The sequence below is a fragment of the Gallinula chloropus genome (genome assembly GCF_964237585.1).
Source record: "Gallinula chloropus genome assembly, chromosome: 3".
In the NCBI taxonomy this organism is placed as follows: domain Eukaryota; kingdom Metazoa; phylum Chordata; class Aves; order Gruiformes; family Rallidae; genus Gallinula; species Gallinula chloropus.
In genome coordinates this window covers 10,216,485-10,237,743 of record NC_140087.1, presented here as the reverse complement: position 1 = coordinate 10,237,743, position 21,259 = coordinate 10,216,485, and the positions used below count along the sequence as shown (strand labels likewise).

Genomic DNA, 21,259 nt, shown 5'->3' with positions numbered 1-21,259 from the left:
CATTACCTGGTAATTTCCAGGGCTGGTACACAGGATCCGGGTCTGTAGGCTGAGCTCCCTCTGTACTCTTTTGCAAAGATGAAGTCTTGCATGCTGGCTTTTCCCTCCAGTAACTTCATGCATTGATTCTGAACGTACTGTTTGATCTGGCTTATGTCCCGTGTTTCAAATAGCAGCTTGATCGAACACTCAAGTATCTTTACAACCAAAGGAGAAAGGTGAGAATAACACATATGTTTAGCTAAAAAGGTATTAATTCTGAATAATTATATGGAAATATTAATACACTGCTTAGAAAAAGTATCACTTGTGAACAAGAATGACAAATGGTTGCATTCTTCTCCAAAGACATTCACAAGTACAAAACTGGACAAGTACTCTGGGAAGCCTCTTCCAGCGTTTGACTGCTCTCTTGGTAGAGAAATGCTTCCTAATGCCCAGCCTGAACCTTCTGTGGCTCAGCTCTAAACCATTCCCATGTGACCTGGGATCCAGTCAGCAGAGCTCAGTGCCTCCCTCCTCCCCACACCCCCTCCTCAGGAAGCTGTAGAGAGCAGCGAGGTTGCCCCTCATCTTCCTTCTGTCCAAACTAGGCAAACCCGAAGTCCTTGGTCAGTCTTTGCTGCGCTCCTCCAGAGGCACCCAAGGAGCCTCACACCCTTCTTGGACTGTGGGGCCTGGAGCTGCACACAGGTCTCAAGGCGAGGCAGCACGGAGGCCACATTCCACAGGAGAACCCTCTCTGCTGACAGGCTGGGCAAAAGGGGATGCAGTGTGCCCTCCTGGCTGGCAGGGTGCTCTGCTGCCTCCCACTGTGCCTGCTGTGGGCCAGCACCCTCAGACCCCGTGCATTTATAATACATTAATAAATACTAAAGAGGGGAGGAAACAGCAGTACAACATCATTTCATTCAGGAAGAACTGTGTAGGTATTTTACCTTGGAAACAGCAGGACAGGAGTCCCTCCGGACCGTCTCGATGCCTTTTGCGTCAAATACAGGGTCCTTCTGGTCTAGTGTTTCATACATGTAACCCACGTACCTCTTCTTCGTTTGCAGGACACAAGGCAAGTACACCTGGGAAGACCAGAGAGAAGATAGCCCAGTGTGGCACTGCTGGGAACGTAAGGGGGCTCTGAACGTACCGGGTTTCCTAAGGAGTACTTTGCTTTGCTGTTGGTGGGGTTTCTTGTGTTTTGGGGTGGGTTTTTTGGTGTTTTTTTAAAAATCATTAAAACTGATAAACTAGATCAAGGGGACTGTTAAGGGATGGCTGAGGAAGTTGGGATTCAGTGGTGTTCCATTCTTAATTCACTTTGTATTTCACCGAGCTGTAAAAGGTAAGCACCCTGAGCTCAGATGGACAGTGACACACACTATGGGTTGTTAGCAGTGAGCTGGCTTTTCTGCATTCCACCTGTCAGCCGTTCACTGTAACTGTTTCTTACAAAGACAACAGCTTCCTTTTAAACATGAGAGACAAAAATCTTTCCCACCAAAATCAGCGGCTTCAAACTTTCTGTTTTCAAATGTCACCTTAATTATGAGGTGCCTAAAATCAGATAGCATGTCAATGTGGGGAGAGGATGCTTTCTAAATGCCTTTGCTTGGGGAAGGATTTCCTCATAAGTGGATTTTTAGCAGCATGGTCTCTTTTGCCATGGGAAAGCAGGACTATTCCTTCCCATTGTTCATGCTGCCACGTTCCTCTGACAAGGTCCCTGAGGCATTAAGGAGCCTGCAACACACCCACAGAAACAGTACAGCACAGGATTGCTGTATATCCCTGGGCTACATCAGTGTCCTGAAAACAATCTTTCAGCTTCCCTTTTCAGGATAACTGTGTTTTCACCCAACATATTTGAAGTAAAATATTTTCCTTTTACCTTTTCAAACTTCAGTTTAACAGGTTTGGGGTTTGTTGCTGTTACAGCTTCAGCAATTTCTTGACCAATCTTAAAAGACTGCTCCTTCGTGGCTCCTTTCAAGAGTACAAACATGCTAGGAGAAATCAGAGATGGGAAATAAGCACAAATCTGTTCCACATAGTTCCTGGAAGTGCTCTTAGTTTCCTGGTGCCAACATAGGGATGTTGTTATCAATTCTGTTGCCTTCCTTCAGCTAGAAGAGCCAAAAACCTGAGAAACTTCAGTGGTCAGCATGAGACCGGGAGTGCCAAGGGCACAATGAACCCTGACACTCTCTGGCAAGGCAGGGGACGTGAGTGTTCCCATGCACTGCCAAAACCTGAGTTCCCAGGAGTGAGCTGAGGAGCTCTGGGTACGCCCCCTTTCTGCACTATGGGCAGCAATGGGATTTTACTTCCTTGCCTCAGCATTTTTCTTTTTGGTGAAGCTCCTAGGAATGTAGTATCTGGTATTTCCAGTCTTTCGGCAGATCGGGCTGAAATCTGTCACTGGATTCACAAGTTACTAAGGAATGACAGACAGACAAGCTTTGTTCCCCATGGCTGAAAAATACCCAAGTCTAGCCCCAGAGATGGATACTCTCAGTATGCTCTGGTGGCTGCTTCTGAATTGTGTCTACTTTGAGGCTTAAAACAGCACCTTCCTCTACGTGTCAGCGTGCAGTGCTGGTGGTATTTTAAATACACTATTTTCCAAAACTAAATTGGCATCAGAAACAGAGAAATGCTCATCTGATAAATTATATGTGTTAATTCACCCCTGGAAAATATACAATCCCTCCCCCCCCTTTCTGTTCCACACCATTTTTGAAAGAAAGGAAACCCTCAAGGTGCTTTTGAAGAGTCCTAAAGAAACTCCAAGAAAACACTTACTTTGCATATTCTGCAAGGCTGTAAGCAACACCCTAGAGAGCCCACATACTCTTTCCAGTATCTTAAATTCCCCTTGTTGAGACCAAAGAAAAATCTCTCTGTGAAGAACTACTGTGCTTTTCAAACACTGGAAGAAGCAGACAATGAATTACCTGTCGGTGTCACCATACACGACGTGAGCACCCCATTTCTTTGTGTCGTTCACCAGTTTTATAGCACGCTCCAAGGTTTCCCTGGCTTTGTGGACAATGCTATCCCCAAGCTGCAAAGTTAAGGATAAATTGAAGATCTTTATTCTGCTGTGAAACTCAAGACTTGCTGTTGGTAAACACAGTCTAACCTCATAATTTGCCTATGAAAATGATAATATTGCAATAATATAGTCTATGCTCTATTTTTAATGTATATAATAAAATAAAAGGTTGTTTACATTACCCCAAAATAGCAAGAATTGAAGGAGGAGCAATGAAAAATTATTAAGAAATAAAGAGAAATGTGGTTTAATCTCCTTTAGGCATATTAAAAGTGTAAGGAACAAAACCAGGTCACTTTGGGTCATTTCTCTCATTTTTTGAGTCTGCTGATCTCCCCTTTTATGAAAACTAAGAAACAGTTGCAGTGTTCCGTTTTACTTCTGCTACCCAAACTGCAATCCAATCTACCTCTGGAGAGAGCTCTACAGAAATGCCAACTAAAAATGCTCTTTTTAGGGGAAGAAGAAAAATAAAACCTTTTGGTTTTCTTTCCTTTTTAAAAAGGATCAAAAATAAATCCCGTTTCTGATTTTCAATATACCAGTAAAACCAGCTTTTATGAAGGTAGAGATTAAACGTGTTTCAAATAATTAATAATAATAATAATAATAATAATAATAATAATAATAATAATAATAATAATAATAATAATAATAATAATAATAATAATAATAATAATAATAATAATAATAATGTTTTATCTGCCTGTACTTTATTAGTAGCACCTTTCCCACAGCTTTTCTCCATTTTACCTGCAACCCTTACCTCAGTGCATGGCATTCTTCCAGAAAAATTAGCAGCAGTATAACCAAATGTGAAATTAGCTATATATTTAAGACCCAACTGCCGAGCTTCAAGCATTCGAGTTACGGCCTTGTCGTGCTTATAAGCCTTCATTGACTGTTTCACCATTATCCTGGTCTTCAAGATTTCTTCCAGCATTCTTGGCAGCACACCCTTTCTCACTGAAGGCTGCAGTAAAGGGAACAAAGGGAAAAAAAATACATTAAAAAGCCCAACCTAAACAGTCAGGAGTAGAAGCAAAACCCAGAACTGTTAGATAATCACTGTTAAGACAACAAATTAATTAGCAAGATGCCTCAGGCACCAATGGTTTGGCTCTTCCCACAAATATTACAAGCAACCTAGAGTACAGGGAAAGCTCTTAAGGGCAGGATAATCAGCTTTTTGTTCTTAGTTTTCATCAGCCCTGCTAATGCAATGTTTAAATCGGGACTTCAGTATCCAGCTGTTAATTCTCAAAGTGTTAAGCACTAAAGCAATATACCAGCTTTTAAAAACTTTGCAAATATCCTTCACAAAAAGTTCTTCTTGTACTGCTCTGCAGGCTGGGGAGGAATGAACTGTTACACACAGGTAATTACTGTTTGATCCCCAAACTGCCCAAGTAAAATACAGTTCAATTATGGGTGAAACAAGTCCGTGGTATAAACGAAAGCGTAAAGATGACATTTTATTTCCTGAGCTGCCAGAAGTTGAGCACTCTGACAAATATCAAACAATGCTGGGAAATGAGACTGAACGTCCCTGTTCCTGTCTCCTCTTAATGCAGCATAATATGAAGCACGGTATCAATTTGATCTTCAGCTAATCAGCCAACAGGAAGTGAAAATGCCCGTCACAGAGCGCTAATAACCTTACCTTGACAAAAGCTACTCCACTGGGTGACACTGTGATATCATGCCTGATCTGGTAAAGTAAGTCAGGAGGTACTCTGAGAGACGTACAGCCAAATCTGAATGCATCATATCTAAGGAAGAGAAAAAAATAAATATGAAAACTATTCATTTATTACCTGATCAAGAAAAAAACATCAACTCACATAAAAATGTTGATAATGCCAGCAAGGATAGAATCCCAATTACAATCTCAGGGATAAACAAACAGCCTATCAGTTAAGATTTCTTAGCTGCATGCAAAAGGCTCTAGGAAAAAAGCAGTAACATGTGGCTAGATCCCAACACATGCATCATATTCTGCTCTTCATTAATGCCTTATTTCCAAACACTGAGTTGTGGAGGCAAGTACTCATTCCATAACCCCGTGTGGAAACCGTGCATGTTTACCAAGTAACACACTGCACATACTTTCTTCCCACAAAGTCAGAATTTCAAACCAGAAACTTAAAAAACTGATGGTGAGATCTAGCAAGCATCACATGCATCTCCCTATTCTTCCAAATATCTTTTAGAGGTAATTGTATTGACAGAAATACTGGTAAGTTCAGTAAGAGATGCTACCAAATAACTCATTGCATCTTTTCATTTTTAATACTGAAGAGCAGAGTGAACTACAACCATTAGAAGAGAACAGCAGTTTATTAACATACAGAGGAATAATATTAGTCCAGGTTTGAAAACAGGTAGCAGATCTATGTAACATTTTAACTTACTCTGATGCAGGATTAATAACTAGCAGCACCCCAATAACAGAACAGGTGTATACACACACACATCTGGAGTTGGCTTTTTGGTTTGGTTGTTTTGTGGGGTTTTTGTTTAACAGAATGAAGCCTATTAAATAATATGTAATAAAAAATAGCTATTGTTATGTGTATGTGTGTGTCTATGTATATACACACAGGTACTCCCCCACAGGGAGGATCTTTATCATCTCCATGGTGTAAGGGCAAACGGCTCCATTCTTACATGTCCACTGTTCCCAGTGACAACCAAGGGTTCTCAGTACTACCTCAGGAAAGATGCTAAGAAGTCTCTATGGAATCAAGGAGTAACAACTTACTTTCCTAAGTTTTCAACATGTCCCAGGCAGGTTGAAAAGCAGTAGTTGTAGGCTATCACAATGGAAGGATATAGCGACTGGAAGTCTAACACGAGGACAGCGTTGCTGTAGAAGCGGGATTCCGGCTCCATTATTAAGGGCACACATTGCAGGGCTTTCATCTGAGCTCGCTGCTGCACACTGGGTGTCACAGGGATGTAGTTCATTGGCTTTGCGACACGCAGCATCATAGACTCCACGCGGTACTGAGAAACAGTTCGCACATCAGCATTAGAACGAGACTTTCAAAAGCGCAGAATAAACAGGGGTGCTTCAAACCTCTGCAAACACACACTTACACACCCTGAATTTAAAGCATGGGCAACCTGTTTTCCAAAATAAACAGCCACAATCTTAATGTACATCTTCTATCACATACAGCAGAAGTTTTCCATGTATTTTCTGGCCATTTAGCCCTAATCACTGAAAATCAAGTACTTCTAAATTTTATCTATGGAAAAAAAAGAATAAATGCCCATCCCAGGTTAAAGAAAAAAACATCCAACAGGCTGCAACAGCGTACACAGATATACAGATGGTCACCCTACAGCTCGGGAACGAGTGTTTGTTAAAGCCTATTTCTGTTAGACTTGTGGAACACTGAAGAAAACAAAGTCTAGTATGCAGTTAATGACCATTTTTCAGAAGAATCTGCACAACAATTTTATGTCAACATCTGGGAAAACAGAGAAGCTGTGTAAGTTGATAGTTGTGCCTCCTAGCTTTTTGACCACGAGAAGTAACTAGGACGTATTTGGCTGCAAGAGAGCCAAGGGGGGAACCTAAGTCAGCTTTCTTTGCCCTGGGTAGCCTGTTTGCTCCCTGACGATGCCACAAGTAGTACAAGAAGCATGAAATAACAAAAAGTTTAAGCACTTTCACCTTGTTCAATTGATCATAAAATGTCCTGTGTGGAGGTAGCAACAGAAGGAAAACCAGACTTAGATATTTATCTACTATTCAGTGCTTAAGTAAGGTTTTGGAAGCACTAATAGCCAGGTATTCACTGTGCCCATTCGCAGTAAAACCAGAACGGTATAGTTGAAAATTACATATATGGGTGGCAAAGGACTGAGCCCCCAAAATATCAAAGAACAGTTCTATATAACCCTGTGGTCCTGTGCTTTGTAAAGTATGCATGCATATTCAAACACTATACTGAATGAGTTAGGTATAATTTCTTTAACAATGACGTTATAAATGAACTTACATGAGCTTTAACAGGATCCTGTCATCTTACAAACAGGTTGGGGGTTGAAAGTTGCCTTGCACTAACTGCACACTAATCTGTGTCCAGTGATGAAATCAGACCTGTCATGAGGTAGTCAGGGACTGGATCTGGCAAAAGCTATTCCCCCTGCCCAGTTTTCTGCAAGTTCTTCAGTCCTCTGACTAATAATCAGTATGCCTATAACCACCTCCTGTTAGATTTGTTTAGTCTTCCAGGAATATTCAAGATAGCTTAATAAAATGAAAAAATCACCTTTGAAAAGGTCTCATAAAACTTAATGAGAGACAAAAACATGGAAAAGTAATTAAAAATTTCTGAGATCTGTTCTTAGTACTATTCCATTTCAACATCTTTTTCAGCTAAGGAGAAACTGAGTATCTTCATACAAAGCACGAAGAAAAAGAAATTATTTGAGGTGACTGGGAATTGTTGCAGCTGCCATTTCTGTCATCTGGAAAGTTTCAATGGCAACAAAACATACGTGCACAGAAGGGAAGAGAAAAGAACAGTCAGGAGAGAAAATGCAGCATGTTTCTGTTGCTCACTCCCACTCGCAGCCATTTGAGAAAATGACAGGCAGAGCAGTCTTTGCAGGCTGCCATCACCACAGTTTAAGCACATCTACGTTGGCAGTATGCCAGTCCCATCCTCCCTGTCCCTAACTCTGCCTCCAGGGGATGGTAACTTCTCTGATAACAGGGAAAGCCAGATCAGGGAGCTAAGCTGGTAGATACCTACTGAACACCACCATGGTCCCACTGCTGGTGCCAACTGCTCCCTCCCCCACCTGCAAAATATAGGGCCAATACTAGCAAGACCAACAAGAACCTGCTCTGGGTCATGACATGGTAACAGGCAACTGCAGTCCAAGGAGAGAAGGTGGCAACGTTTTTAAAACTGGGTTTAATTGTTAAGGAACTGTGGTTTTCAGCACTTCCATTTTTGGCTGACCTAAGGCAATGCTGGTTTGCTTGGTATCTCAGTGCTTGTCTTTTTGTCCAGAGAAGTTGGCAAAGCAATCAATCCTGTCAGCTAAACATCTATTAAAACAGAAAGCAGAAAGATGGCAGGAAAGAGGAATTATGGTAGGAAAAGAGACGGCAACAGAAGAGCAGACACACGTGAGAATAGTCTCTCATTGCAGGTGCTGTTCACATGAAGCCACAAAAACAGGCTGGTTAGTCTAGTCACTCAGACCCTGGACAAGGAAAGCCTTTGGTGTTACTACAGACTGCTGGGGTTTCAAAGAGTAGCATAAATCTTACTCAGTCCTGCTCCCTTTCCCTCTGAGCTAGTATCAAAATACTAGCACCACACATCTCGCATGACACATGTACTTAATAAAGCCAGAGCCCTTCTTGTATTATCATGGAATCTCACCCAGAGGTCTGCTTCACAGGAAAAGTCACTTAGAACTCAGGCCTCACCTCCCCTGGAAGGAAGTAATCTCATCTTTCTAAAACACGCTCAACTTTATTTCTTTACATTTTAAAGAGCATTCATTTTCTGACTCATCTAAGCGTGAAAAACACAAACCCGAAGAGAGAACCCAGTAGTGCTCAGTAGATGAGACTCAGTGGCGTGATTACATTTGGGGCAATCTATTTTTAACAGCTATTTTTAATCTCAGACTATCCATTCAGTGCACTATTACTGCTTTTGAACTGCCTTTCTTTACGCTTCAACTTCACGTTATGCAAAACGGTTTTCTGTGACCTCAGGAAAACACAGATACTGACTGAGAAACAAAAGTATTTTGCTTTTGTGAAGTGTAAGGAAAACACAATCTTACCTGGGAGCCTCTTGTTAAGACATGTAAGAACTGAATGCCAAAAAGCCTTGCCATCTCACTTGTTCTGTCAATCAAATCCAGTTTGTCTAACAACTGGAGATTCCCACGGACCCGGCTAACGTAGTGATCAACCATTTTCCATCTGTGAAAGTGAACACCTTGTTATGAACTGTCAGGAGAGTGCTGCTCTTTCTACTAAGAAGAATGTATTTTTATGAGTGCTTGTTACAAACCAGCCAATAAAATTTTCCCTGGGACATTTCCATGCCTCTCTCAAAGCTCTGGTGCACACAAACATACACTTATGTAGAAACACACACAACTGCATTACAGCCAGCTACTGTTTAAGGCTTATCTCAATGACATGCTGTATCCCCTTTTCCTTACTGCCCAGAAGGCTGACTGGAAGAGAAACTCGAGTTTCTCTTCATCTATTTACATGGGTTTTTTAACCGAGCAGACTTTTGTGGAAACATCCTTCTGTACTAAGAATACCTGTCTCAGTTGAACTTAAATCTGTAGTTTCAGCACTAAACCAAGTTTCCACCTAGTTGAAAAGTATTTAACTTTTACAGAAATTAAATGTATGTCACGAATGAAGTTCAAATCTGTACTCGGTTTTGTGAGTTGTTCGTACACACACCACCAAATCACTCCAAGGAAGAGTGAAGTCTACTGTGATACATGCTGCATAAAGGTATTTTTCAGCAGCTATAGTTACTATCTTAACATCTTGTACAGTTTTGTACTTTATTTAAGCCTAGCTTGGTTGACACGCGCTGTGAAGTACAACAGAAAGCTGACAGTTCATTAAAAATCCTCCTGATAAGTAGTATATAAAAAAATAAAGACCTTACAGAACTTCAAAACAGTACATCTATTCAAATATGTTGAAAATGTGTCTGAAAAACTGCTTTGTTTTTCTGTACTTTAAACACAAAAATACACAAAGATGAAACTGTGGGTGCCACTGTACAACGGAACACACCAGAGCAGCAGAGCAAATAGTCTCATGTTGCTGCATATAGACTGGTCTAGTACCTCAGCATTTCTTCCTATGCTGACTTTAGATTATACCTATCACCATGTTAAGAATTTGGTCTTAAAAAGAAGAAAGAAAATGGATTAACAGGTCATTACCTGTAGACATCTGCCTTATTATCAAACCAGTCGGACAAAACTCGGAAAGTAAATAAAGGAAAACGTTGATGAAGAACATGAAAGCCCACGTTTTCAAAAGTGTAATTCATTAGATTCACCTAGAAAAACACAGAGGATAACACACATAATATCAGTATCTTCCACAGACAAACAAATATCTAGTTTTAAAAAGCAACTCATTTGCTAATTTTTTATTTGTATTCTTTGTGGAAAAGGTAAACATTTATATTTAGAAGGCTTTAATTATTTAGAAGTCAGGAAAGAATGTCCCTCATCAGTTGAAAAGAATATGCAGAGTTAAGTAGATCACAAAGATCAGGTCTGAATGTGGTCAGAACAAGATTTGCAAATGTAAAGACTGAACTATTTGAGTATTAAATGAAAGGATGTAAACAGCAAAACAATGAGTAAGTCTTACAGCTTAAAGTAAGTTCAAGTATTTATTTTAGTAAAAGCACCATACTAGACAAATTGCTAAAACAGGTTAAGTTGTTCTCAAAACCCACAAGGAACTGAAAAAGGAGTATCAGAAAGAAACACTGCTGAAAGATAAAGGCTTCAGTATTTTGTTTTAGCAATATGTAGTACACCACTTCTCACAAAGGGGCAAACAGCTCTATTTGAAAAGGTGTCCAAATAGAGAACAGAAAGTTACATAGGTCACATGTAATGTTCAACAAAGTCAACAATAATTTAAAAAAGTCAAATACATTAACTCTTTATACCATCAAATACATTAACTTTACCTCGTGTCTCATCATTCTCCAAACATTTAAGACAATTCGCCCCACAATATTTATTTCGCTCATTGTATCTGATCCATATTCATCCAGCTCAGCTGCAAATCTGTTCTCTTTCTTTTCATCTGGAGACATTAAAAAGAGAATATATACTTAGACAAGTTATAGGACAGTCAACACCAGATGAAGCTATCCCTCTTCCAATTTCAGCTCTCCAGAAAAGTAAGAATTCTAAAACTGTTACTGACTGCACAAGATTATTTATTTACCAGTCTTCCACACAATCTCTAAATAAAATTCCTTCAGGTTTCTCTGCTCCTGCACACCCCTCTGAAGGCAACTCTTACTGAGCCATGGCAGTATATCCTCCACAGTGAATACACTGGTTAAGCAATGGTGAATCTTGCTGGAGAGCTAGCTTCATGCACACCCACGCACAAAAAAAAAATCTAAAAAGGTGATTTTTCTCCTGCTTAAGAGATTATAACTCAACGTGTTACACAGTGGGAACTAGATCATGGGAGACAAAACTCAGTGCCTTTCATACAGTCAAAGCAAACCCACCACAGAGGGAACAGGTAGACATGAGTTCTAGAGATTACTAATGGAGAGAGAAGGAAACAGGGAGGAACGAGTGCACAGGCAGAAGTAGCGCTCTGAACCTTTCCATAAGACAGTGGTGGCTATGGTGCTGGAAAGACATACTCTTTTACCATCCCTGTTTTTTCATGTTATGAAATAGTACAACATAAGACAGTCTTTTTGGTACACCTTTGTTGAAACCATCCTCCTCTCCAGCCCGCCTAAGGCTACAGGTTTGGTATTCTCTCCTGAGTTTATGTTAAAATGTAGAACACAGTTTAGAATTCAATTTGAAAACAAACTCTATTATTTGATCCTACAATCCTCTTCCTTAGCAGTGGAAAGGAAGAGAAAGCATTTTGAGGCAATTTGCCTATGATTCTAAATTGATACCCATTTTTCAGCTGTTGGGTGTGTACTCTGCCACTACTCATTTAGCACGATACCTCTGTACAGTGCCTCACTAATAAAAAGCAGAACATTTTAGATGGAGACTACAGAAGCAGGGACACACAATGTTTGCAATTAGGATCCCAACTGAGCAATCTGTTCCTCAGGCAGCCACAAAGTACACTGACCCTTGAAGGCAGAAGTAAAAACTGCCTGAAATTCTACAGAACTGCTGTGAATCAATGCAATGCAGATTAACTTCGTATGTTGAGCTTTCAAATGTGTAACACGTCCATCAAAATATAGTTAAGAAAACTTATTTGTCCAGGAGTATTTCCTGTTCTGAAAACATAGCATGTGAAGAAGGGAAGGAAGTATGAAACACAGGGGCTGGAGAAGCAAGAAGAACATAGCTGGGGTCAAAAGCACGGACAAGAAGGTCACAAAGCAACAGAGAACACACCACTTGTATGTCATGTATGCAAGGCCACGCCTACGGCATGACATTTTTGGGAGGAGCTCAGTGTGAACATTTCTCCTGCAGTTCAGTCAAAAAAGAGTAATTACCTGTGAATAACACTAGTTATTAGAAACATTTTCAATTTCCCCTTTATTCCACTTCTGGGTGTGCATCTACCAGCTGGCACAAGAACACCTATACTCTGAATACCAGTGCTGTGGAGATGATGTCTAGCCCTGCACGCCCACTTGAACTTTATGACCCAAGACATTAAGGGCTACAACCCCGTTTTCCTTCCCTAGAACCGAGTGGGAGGCAAGCCTGACTGAAATATACAGGGACATGGTCACTAAGAACCACAGAGTTCCCAGAGAAGTAACCTTTCTTCTCTGGGGACCTCTTCATCCCAATTCCAGCAACTCAAAGAGCTTACGCCATAAAGATGGGCACTACTGAGAGCTTTGCTGATGTAACTGTTGATTTTGCATCACCCCCAGTGCAGACATAGCTGTCCTGAAGAAGACCTGCAAGACCTGCAACTCAGCCTTTGAGAACAAAAGCAGGGACACAATGGTTATCTGTCCTGCACTGAAGATGGTTCAGTCATACTTCCCTGGTAGAGCAGTAAACCTTTGGGATCTTTGGTGGTTTAAGAAACATTTGACTACAACACTTACCAATATTTATTTAGCTGTTCACTAACTGCATTCTTCAGAGTGATAGCTGCTATTGATCACCTAAGCACAGACACCAGGCTTACCACTATCCTGGAGAACCTTCCACAGGTTTTCAAGAAAAAAACAGAACAGATTTTTTTTCTTAATGTAGGAGGAGAGGATCAGTACTCAAGCCAGTAAAATCTGCTCACAGTATAAGACTGGATATTAAAAACAAGAATTTTATTATAGAGTGGCTGACCAGGATGAGTGTTGCTCAGGAGCATCTTTATGCCCTCATAATCTGGCCAGAAAACCGGCAAATAATTATGGTAGGTACCCTGAATAACATACACATGTGACAAACTAAGGAGAAGCAAATGAAAGGTTTGGTAGCAGAAGCACGTCCAAGAACTTAAAACCTAACACATGTGACTTTTGAAAATAAGCCTATGTTCATGGATACAGGACATACCCAGAAGTGGAATACACAAGGAATTAAAAAATTAAAAAACCCAATGAAAACCAGAATCTCATTGATATTTCAGTATTTTTTGTGTATGCCTGATTATAGCTATAACAAAACAAAAGCAACAACAACAAAAAAAGAGGTCCAGCTGCAGAAATACTCTGCATTTATTTTTTTTTAATTTATTCATAGATTTCTCTTCTTGTTTCTATAGGAACTGAACCGAAACCTTATGCAGTTACTTACCTGGCACACGAGAAATCATCTGGCATAGATCAACATTTAGTGCAGCAGCCCTCTGTAAGAGATAACCCCAGGAATGCATCTGGACTTCATAGCCTAACAAAATGTCTGGGTCATATCTAGAGAAGTAGGGGGGAAAAGGAAAATGAGCTTTATATTATTCAAAAAATATATATTTTCCATGAACAGAAAATAATCAGGGTTTCATTCTAAACACGTTGAGTTTAAAAAAGAAGCAGCCACAATGGGTTTCTATGAACGTAGCACCTGGATTAGAAGACAGCATTTAAAACAGACAAGCATTTAGGATTTTCAGTAACATTCAACTGAATTTTTTGTAAAAGGAACGTTTTCTTGATGAAAATATTCTTTTACACACTTCTATTACTTCAGTTTTTACAAATGAAGAACAAAATCTAGGTCTAATCAAGTTGTATTGATAGAATAACAAAGCATATTAAAGAGCACAAAACAATAGCAATAAATGATAATAACTATATAAAATAATAAAGCATTAAAGAGCATGAACTGAAACCAAGCTACCTGCACAAGAGAGATGCAATGAAACACAGTCCTGTCCCAAACTTTGTGGTATGGTTTTTCTTTATGAAATACACCAGGAATTGCTACCAGGCTACATCACTGTTTTGCACATAACAAGGTGTGGCACACACTGCAGTGTAGTTTGTAATAACTAGAGGAAAGTTTTGATCTTAAAAGGTGATTATTGGGAAAGTTACAATTTGCAGTTGAGCGACAGCTGTCAGAACTGAAACATGGAGAAAGGTGACTGTATCTACTAATTTTATTTACTATCTCTTTCTGTAACACACACAAGAGAAACTCATTTTATGCTGCATCTCACACCAGGTGGAAAAATTGCCTGTCTCAGGTATGACAAAAAGAAAAGGCAGAATTGTCTTCTGACACAGGTACTGCCCATCTTCCAGTCGGGCTCAGGATGAGCTGACTAAGCAGAAGGACAAACAAGGTGGCTTCAAAGACCAAGCACAGGCAGAAATTAGCTTGGGGGAGCCTGTATCATATGCCTTATGAGCAGACACCATTCAAACCAGAAATCATCATCTGGTTACTTAATTAACAGCCTGAGAATGCTTTTCTTGGGCTGGGCAAAAAGACTGGCCAAAGTGACATAAGGTATCTGTTATTTTTATAGCAAAAAAAGAAAAGAAGCTTCACTAAAAGAATATCTGCTTCTTTCAGTGCTACTCAAGGAGGTTTATGTTCCAGCGGGAAGCATTCAATAGAATTGAACAATGAAAGGGCAGGGACTGGATGATAGGCTGCGGCCCTGTACTGCAGTCTATGCCCAGCCCCACAACAGGAAGCAGGCCTGTAGACCTTAGTTTATCAGAAAAGTATCATATGGTATCATACCATAGAAAGGTTTGGGTTGGAAGGGACCTTAAGGATCATCTAGTTCCAACCCCCGCCATCGTTAGGAACACCCTCCATTAGACCAGGGTGCCCAAAGCCCCATCCAAGCAGGCCTTGAACACTGCCAGGGAGGAAGCAGCCATAGCCTCTCTGGGCAGCCCGTGGCAGGGCCTCACCACACCAGTAATGAAGATTTTTTCCTAATGTCTAATCTAAATCTACCTTCTTTTAGTTTAAACTCTTCACCCCTTGTCTTATCACTACACTCTCTGATAACCTCTCCATCTTTCCTACAGGCCCCTTCAGGTCCTGGAAGGCTGCAGAGAAGGGTTCCCCAGAGCCTTCTCTTTCTAGGCTGACCATGCCCAACTCTCTCAGCCTGTCTTCATAGGAGAGGTCCACCAGCCCTCTGATCATCTTCATGGCCCTCTGATTTGCTCCAACAGCTCCATGACCACCTTATGCTGGGGACTCCAGAGCTGGGTGAAGTACTTAGGTGAGGTCTCATTAGGGTGAATAGAGGGGAAGAATCACCTCTCTTTACCTGCTGGTCATGTTTCTTTTGGTGCAGCCCAGGATATGGTTGGCTTTCACACATCGCTGACTCATGTTGAGCTTCTCATCCACCAATACCACCCCTATGTCCTTGTTCTCAGAGCTGCTGTAAAACCATTCTCTGCCCAGTCTGTAGTTGTGCTTGGGATTGCCCTGACCCATATGCAGGACCCTGCACTTGGGACTTGTTGAAATTCATGAGGTTTGCACAGGTCCACTTCTCAAGGCTGTCAAGGTCTCTCTGGATGGCATCCCCTTCCTCCAGCATGTTGACAGGGGCCATGGCTTATGAACAGGACATCTGTACTTTTTCATCCTTAAACACATCAAAATATGCCAGCATTTTCTGCCTGCTGAGTATGGGAGAATATCCTTTCCCTGAATCCCAACTTAAAGTTGTATCAGAGACATTACAAATGAAGCTTCAGTCTTTACTGTGATAAAGTGTCCTCCCTGCTTGTGTGCTCCAGCCAAAAGCAGATGACAACTCACTTTGAAGTAACTAACTACTCTGAGAACAGCTCCAGAAATGAGCTTCTCTGCTGCAGACACCAACTTTTTGTGAAAAATAAAGGGAAAAGTATTTGAATGTTTTTGCTCAGTGTGGCTACCTCTATTACAATTTGGGCTTCTGCACCAGCCAGCGAAAGTTGTAAAAATCCCTTTCACCACCTACTTCTACCTGTGAGGTAATAGTTTTAATACAATTTTTGGCTAAAGTTGAAGAGTCTAAAGTAAGTATTTGATTTCTAGAGAAAGTAAAAGAACTAGCAGTATGCATTTGGGGCATATTTTCCTATCCGCTGTTAATGCCAAATGAATGATTCCTGGGTTTGGAGGCAGGAAATTATCATCTGGAGTGGAAATAGTAAATTTACTCATTTTGGAAGCCTATTCTACCAGTGGTACAAACCTAAAGCTACTTGGAACAATTTATGGACAAATTATAAAGCTAGCCTGCAGTTCCTTCCAGCAGCTGAATCAGTGTCAAAAAAGAGTTATGACCACTTGCTGCTCCACACAACACACAATGATTGCCAATTGAGGTTCCAAAATTACTAATAGCTCCATCTAAGCTTGGAAATAAAAAGGAATTATGTAATGGTTTATACAGTCACAGAATAAATGTTTAAAAAAATTAACATATTTTCACATTAGTTCTTGCAGCTAAGCTATCCCAGTCCTAAGCATACTGCAAAAGACTCCTGATTATTTAAAACAAAGGAAAATCTTACAGTAGTAGTAATTTAGGTTCATATTTGAAAACTGGTTTCACATTCATTCAGAATGGAAAACACTTGTAGATTTTACGCAGGGCAAGACATTATGCAGATGGGTTTCATGAAAGATGCAAACGTGAGTGAGAAACTTGCAAAGAGCTGCTTATGTAGTACGTAAACCAGTATTTATTACTTCAGGAATCTGCTTGCTCTTTGAAGTGTGGCCTGAACAGAAAGAAGCACACTGTTTGGAAGCAGCAAGTTGCCATAAGCATATTAGCAGCTACCACCTACAATGAAGTACAGTAGCTTTGGGTTTTTCCTTGCCCAAGTGGTGATTTACCTCCCTCACTCCCTACTTAACCACATTTTAGTGGGCTATTACATTACTACTGCAAATACCCCTATATGTATTGTAACTGAATAAAACATTTCATCAATTCTTGAGATAATCTTACTATTCTCTTTTAAGCTAATGAATAAAACAACCCCTGTAAATCTCTGTAAAGGACTCTTTCTCTAGTACCCTTCAGATGGGAAGATGTTTTGTAGGATGAGACATAAAACCATTTTAGTGTATGATGTTTTCAGATGCATGCATTTTCTCATATAAATTGCATCCAACTGAAATATTACATATTTTAACACAATTTAATATAAATTCATGTGCTGATTGGAAAGTTTACCACTCAGAAGGTTAAAAAAAAATCAGAGTGCTAGTTTTGAACTCAGTCTTGCTTGTACAGGCCATTAGGGCTTGCTTACAGTGGCATGTTACTGAGCCACAGCATAACACTTTGCAGTGCATTACTTTGCTTTTCCTTTCCGACTAGATGCTGCAAGTAAATTAAGGGGAGGAACTAATTTAAACTAATTTTGGCATCTTGAGTTTTCTAAGCTGGTCTCTTTATTGTTACTGAAGAAAGAAAGGCCTCTTTGGGTGAACTCCTTGTATTTGAGCCCCCTCTTGCAGAATAAGATCCTGTTCTTTCCATACACAGGGATGAGGGTAGCTACTTGGACACTGACAATGAAATAGAGACGTGTAAGTTCCAGTCAGACAGCTCTCTTCTATGTGGGAAACCAAGGTAGAGTAGTCAGTAAATGGTGAATTCAAACCCTACTGTAAATTCCCTGTCCTTGGTCTCAGCTTCCCAAATTGATGACTTGGATGCAAGTGGTATCTTTCTGAAAGCATGAAAAATGACAAACTCCCTACCAGCAATTGAGTTGCTCAGATACCACTTATATAGACATATATGCATTTTGTATGTATATTTGCATTCATCCACAATGCACAGGCACAGATTCATAGATGCTTAGGGACTTCCTTCACTTTAAAATCAAAATAACTTTTGGTTAAATGCATCTCTGAATTATCTTTGAAAGGAAAAACAAAGTAAGATTGTATTCAAGTAGAACTCCCTTCTAGTGAGCAACAGTTGGGACCTCAAACTTCTGCACTACAGTGTGTATAACTTCTACCTTATGCAACACATTTAACAGACCTATCAATCGGATTTCTTGCACCTAACGTGAAGCACTGCCGTTTTCTTGCTTCTTATCTCCTTGCTCATCAACTCCATCTCACTTTATGCAGCAGAAATGCCCTCTGCTGCAGCCCAACCCCAGCTGGCCCAGCATGTCATTTGTTGAGGCCTCCTGTGGTATTCTTTTTGCTATTAGAGGAGATGCCTGTGGCTAAAAGATGACATTATTCCAGATAGGAAAAGGAACAGGTAAACCTGTTAGCTGATGTGAGCTTAACTGAAGTCTTTCTCACTTTCTCTCTCCCCTTTTCATGTGGTACCACAGAGATGACAAGCTGTGAGCTAAGGAGAGGACAAGGTTTAGATTTTTCATCCTCCCTTTTTGCCATCTTTACAGCACACTATCCAGTTGGTCTTCATCATCAGTTTAAGCTGTTTTATTAAAAGAAATTGTAATGAGACCAGCTTTTATACCTGCAAGACACTAGTAAAGCTGTAGTACTGATATTTGAAAGCTGCTGGCTAGGACTAAGACGACAGGAACAAGAGGTGTGCCTGCCAACATAGTGCTCCTTTGTTGAAAGGATGGGCACTGATACTGCTTTGCATGCTGTTGCCAGTCTCACTGCAAAGATGAAAAGCAGCATTTACACTGGCAGGATTTAAAGACGACAGCATTAGCATTCAAATCATACATGCTGCAGAGAAAAGAAATGTGATTATTTTCCTTTCTAGCTAAGCTATATGTGCTGCTATGCCACCTCTTCCTCTTCTTCTTTTGATAATTTCGTCAATGAATACTACAGCCCCTGTTATGCCTTCCCTTTTATTATGTGTCTGATTTTCCTGACTGCTATTTTTCTTCCAGCTAAAATTAAGAGAAAAAGGAGGGGGGAAAAAAATTAGGCCAGACCTATGATACAGACAAAAGCAGTAACTAAGCATGGCAGCAGAATACTTGGTGACTCAAATCCATAATATCTGAAATATCTGAAAACATTTTTCCAGTTTGGTCAATAAAAATCCATAAAGTTGATACAGGACATTAAGTAAAGATTGCTATAGGAATACGCCACAGATGATGACACTGGCCTGGGGAAAGAAGGTTAGATTAACACAGCTCTATTTAAAAAATAAATATAATGCATTGTATATTAAAAAAAAATAAATTATTAGCATCATACTTTAGAAGAACAACATTACACAAAATATTTAAATGTTAAGTATTAACAACTAGTTAATTTACAAATGTTTTATCCTCAAAATCTTTAAGGAAAATCTTACAACTTTAAACACTGGTTTTAAACTTTTATCAGAAGCTCCTTCCAAGGGGTCAAAGAGCCACGGGTGGCTGCTGAGTCTCAGGTAGCAGCGAATCTACTACTTCTTTTTTCAAGCCCTCCCTGTTTCCTCTGTGTGTCACAGAGATGGGGGCTGTGCATTCCCACATGAATTCCCCAAATTTTGCTCCTCTCACGCCTGCAGGACCTGCCTGTTTTTGCTATCTGCACTTGTAGAAGAATGGCACAATTTGCCTTAAAACTGAAGGAGAGGCCCAGGCATTTAATTTCTCTTTCATGGGAATCCACTGCTCCATCAGGCTTGGACATCTATAGTTTTCCCACGTTTCTCCAAGACAAACATTCCTGTAGCATTCCCTTCCAGTTCCTCAAACAGCCAGCTTTCCTGCGTTTTGTGCTGACTGGTGCACGGAGCTATGGAAACGTGTTTGTGCCTGAACCTAAAGGCAGAAAAAGAAGTAGAGGTGGTGCTGGTTTACTTTTTCAAGCAGACAGCTTCTTCCAATTTTTCTCCCAGCTCACTGCAGCTGACACCTTACGATAAAGACTGTGTCTATTCAAGAAGGCTGTTCAGACAGCATGACAGAATCCTTTAGAACAGCAACACAGGTACAGGCTCCATTTCAAGAAAAAAAAATAGTAAAAAAATTCTCCTATGACAGTCCAAAGAACCTAAAGCTTGGCTCTCTGTACTTGTAGATCATCCACACTGGCTGGAATGGATGGGAAGGAGGTTGTTTCTCAGTTACTTTATGCCAGTTTTGAGCTGAAGTCCTGATCTTTTTTGTTTACAGTCAGAGGACAGCTTACCAAAAGGAAAATTGGACCTACGTAGGTGAAACTTCCTCTCAAACTCTAAGATGGTTGAGAGGGTACCAAGAAGCACTTGAATTATGCATTTTTTTATTGTTGTTGTTGCAAATCCACATTGTTTATTTTTCCCTGACTCCTCCAAACTCATCCCTATTGCTCTACCTTTCAAACTGCTCACTGCCTCTTAACCCTCAAGCAGCTTGGTGTTTCAGTAATTTTTAGAATTAAAGAGAATGCTCAAATTCCCTTTACAATGATGAGCTTTTTTTTAGCTGTCTCTATATAGATTTTGGTACTCACACTTGGAAGTACTCCCATTTCATATCTGAATCACCCCTCAATATTTGGAGAAATCTACTAGTTTTCAGCATAGATGAAATCAGAGATTGAAATTCTAGAGAAACAACCAGGTCTTCTTGCAGTCTACAGACCTCAAGGTGACTTATTTTCATTTGCCAACTGCCCTGAGTTCATCAGAGACAACATACATTCATTTCACAGAAGAATATTCTACCTGGTATTTACTTTATGGATGTCTAGGTGGAAACCTATGTCAATCTTACTGTGGTAATTCATACCTAGCGCATGCTGAACAGCCTCACAGTCAAGGTAACACTGAATCCAACTTCAGCTCATGGATTCCAGTGAACTTTCTGGGGCAATACTGATTTTCAGTGAACATGTAACAGAGTAACTGTACCTCTGCTATAAAAAGTTAGATTTGGGAATTAGTCTTAGTGACAAAAGGCAAGTGGTGCAACCCAAGAATAAAACGCCAGCAAGCATTATAAACCTCACTAATTTACTAGTCTCTGCTTCAGCAACTTGACATCAGCCAGACTATTTGTATAGATACTCTGGGTCATTTGTTTGAAGGCAAAATGCTTGCAGATTTCTGATGGA

The 21,259-nt window shown here is 40.2% G+C and overlaps 1 protein-coding gene across 1 annotated transcript in view; it reads right to left on the bottom strand.

Moving 5' to 3' along the window:
- Nucleotides 1-21,259, bottom strand: part of REV3L (REV3 like, DNA directed polymerase zeta catalytic subunit) — a 115,174-nt gene that overhangs the window by 7,215 nt on the left and 86,700 nt on the right. Inside the window, exons 19-29 of the mRNA XM_084261816.1 lie at nucleotides 13,583-13,698; nucleotides 10,786-10,904; nucleotides 10,019-10,137; nucleotides 8,879-9,020; nucleotides 5,817-6,061; nucleotides 4,716-4,824; nucleotides 3,819-4,025; nucleotides 2,952-3,061; nucleotides 1,886-2,000; nucleotides 939-1,076; nucleotides 7-197 (exon numbers count right to left, since the gene is read on the bottom strand). Of these exons, the coding sequence (XP_084117942.1) occupies nucleotides 7-197; nucleotides 939-1,076; nucleotides 1,886-2,000; nucleotides 2,952-3,061; nucleotides 3,819-4,025; nucleotides 4,716-4,824; nucleotides 5,817-6,061; nucleotides 8,879-9,020; nucleotides 10,019-10,137; nucleotides 10,786-10,904; nucleotides 13,583-13,698 (1,611 nt within the window). The remainder of the gene's footprint in view (nucleotides 1-6; nucleotides 198-938; nucleotides 1,077-1,885; nucleotides 2,001-2,951; nucleotides 3,062-3,818; nucleotides 4,026-4,715; nucleotides 4,825-5,816; nucleotides 6,062-8,878; nucleotides 9,021-10,018; nucleotides 10,138-10,785; nucleotides 10,905-13,582; nucleotides 13,699-21,259) is intronic.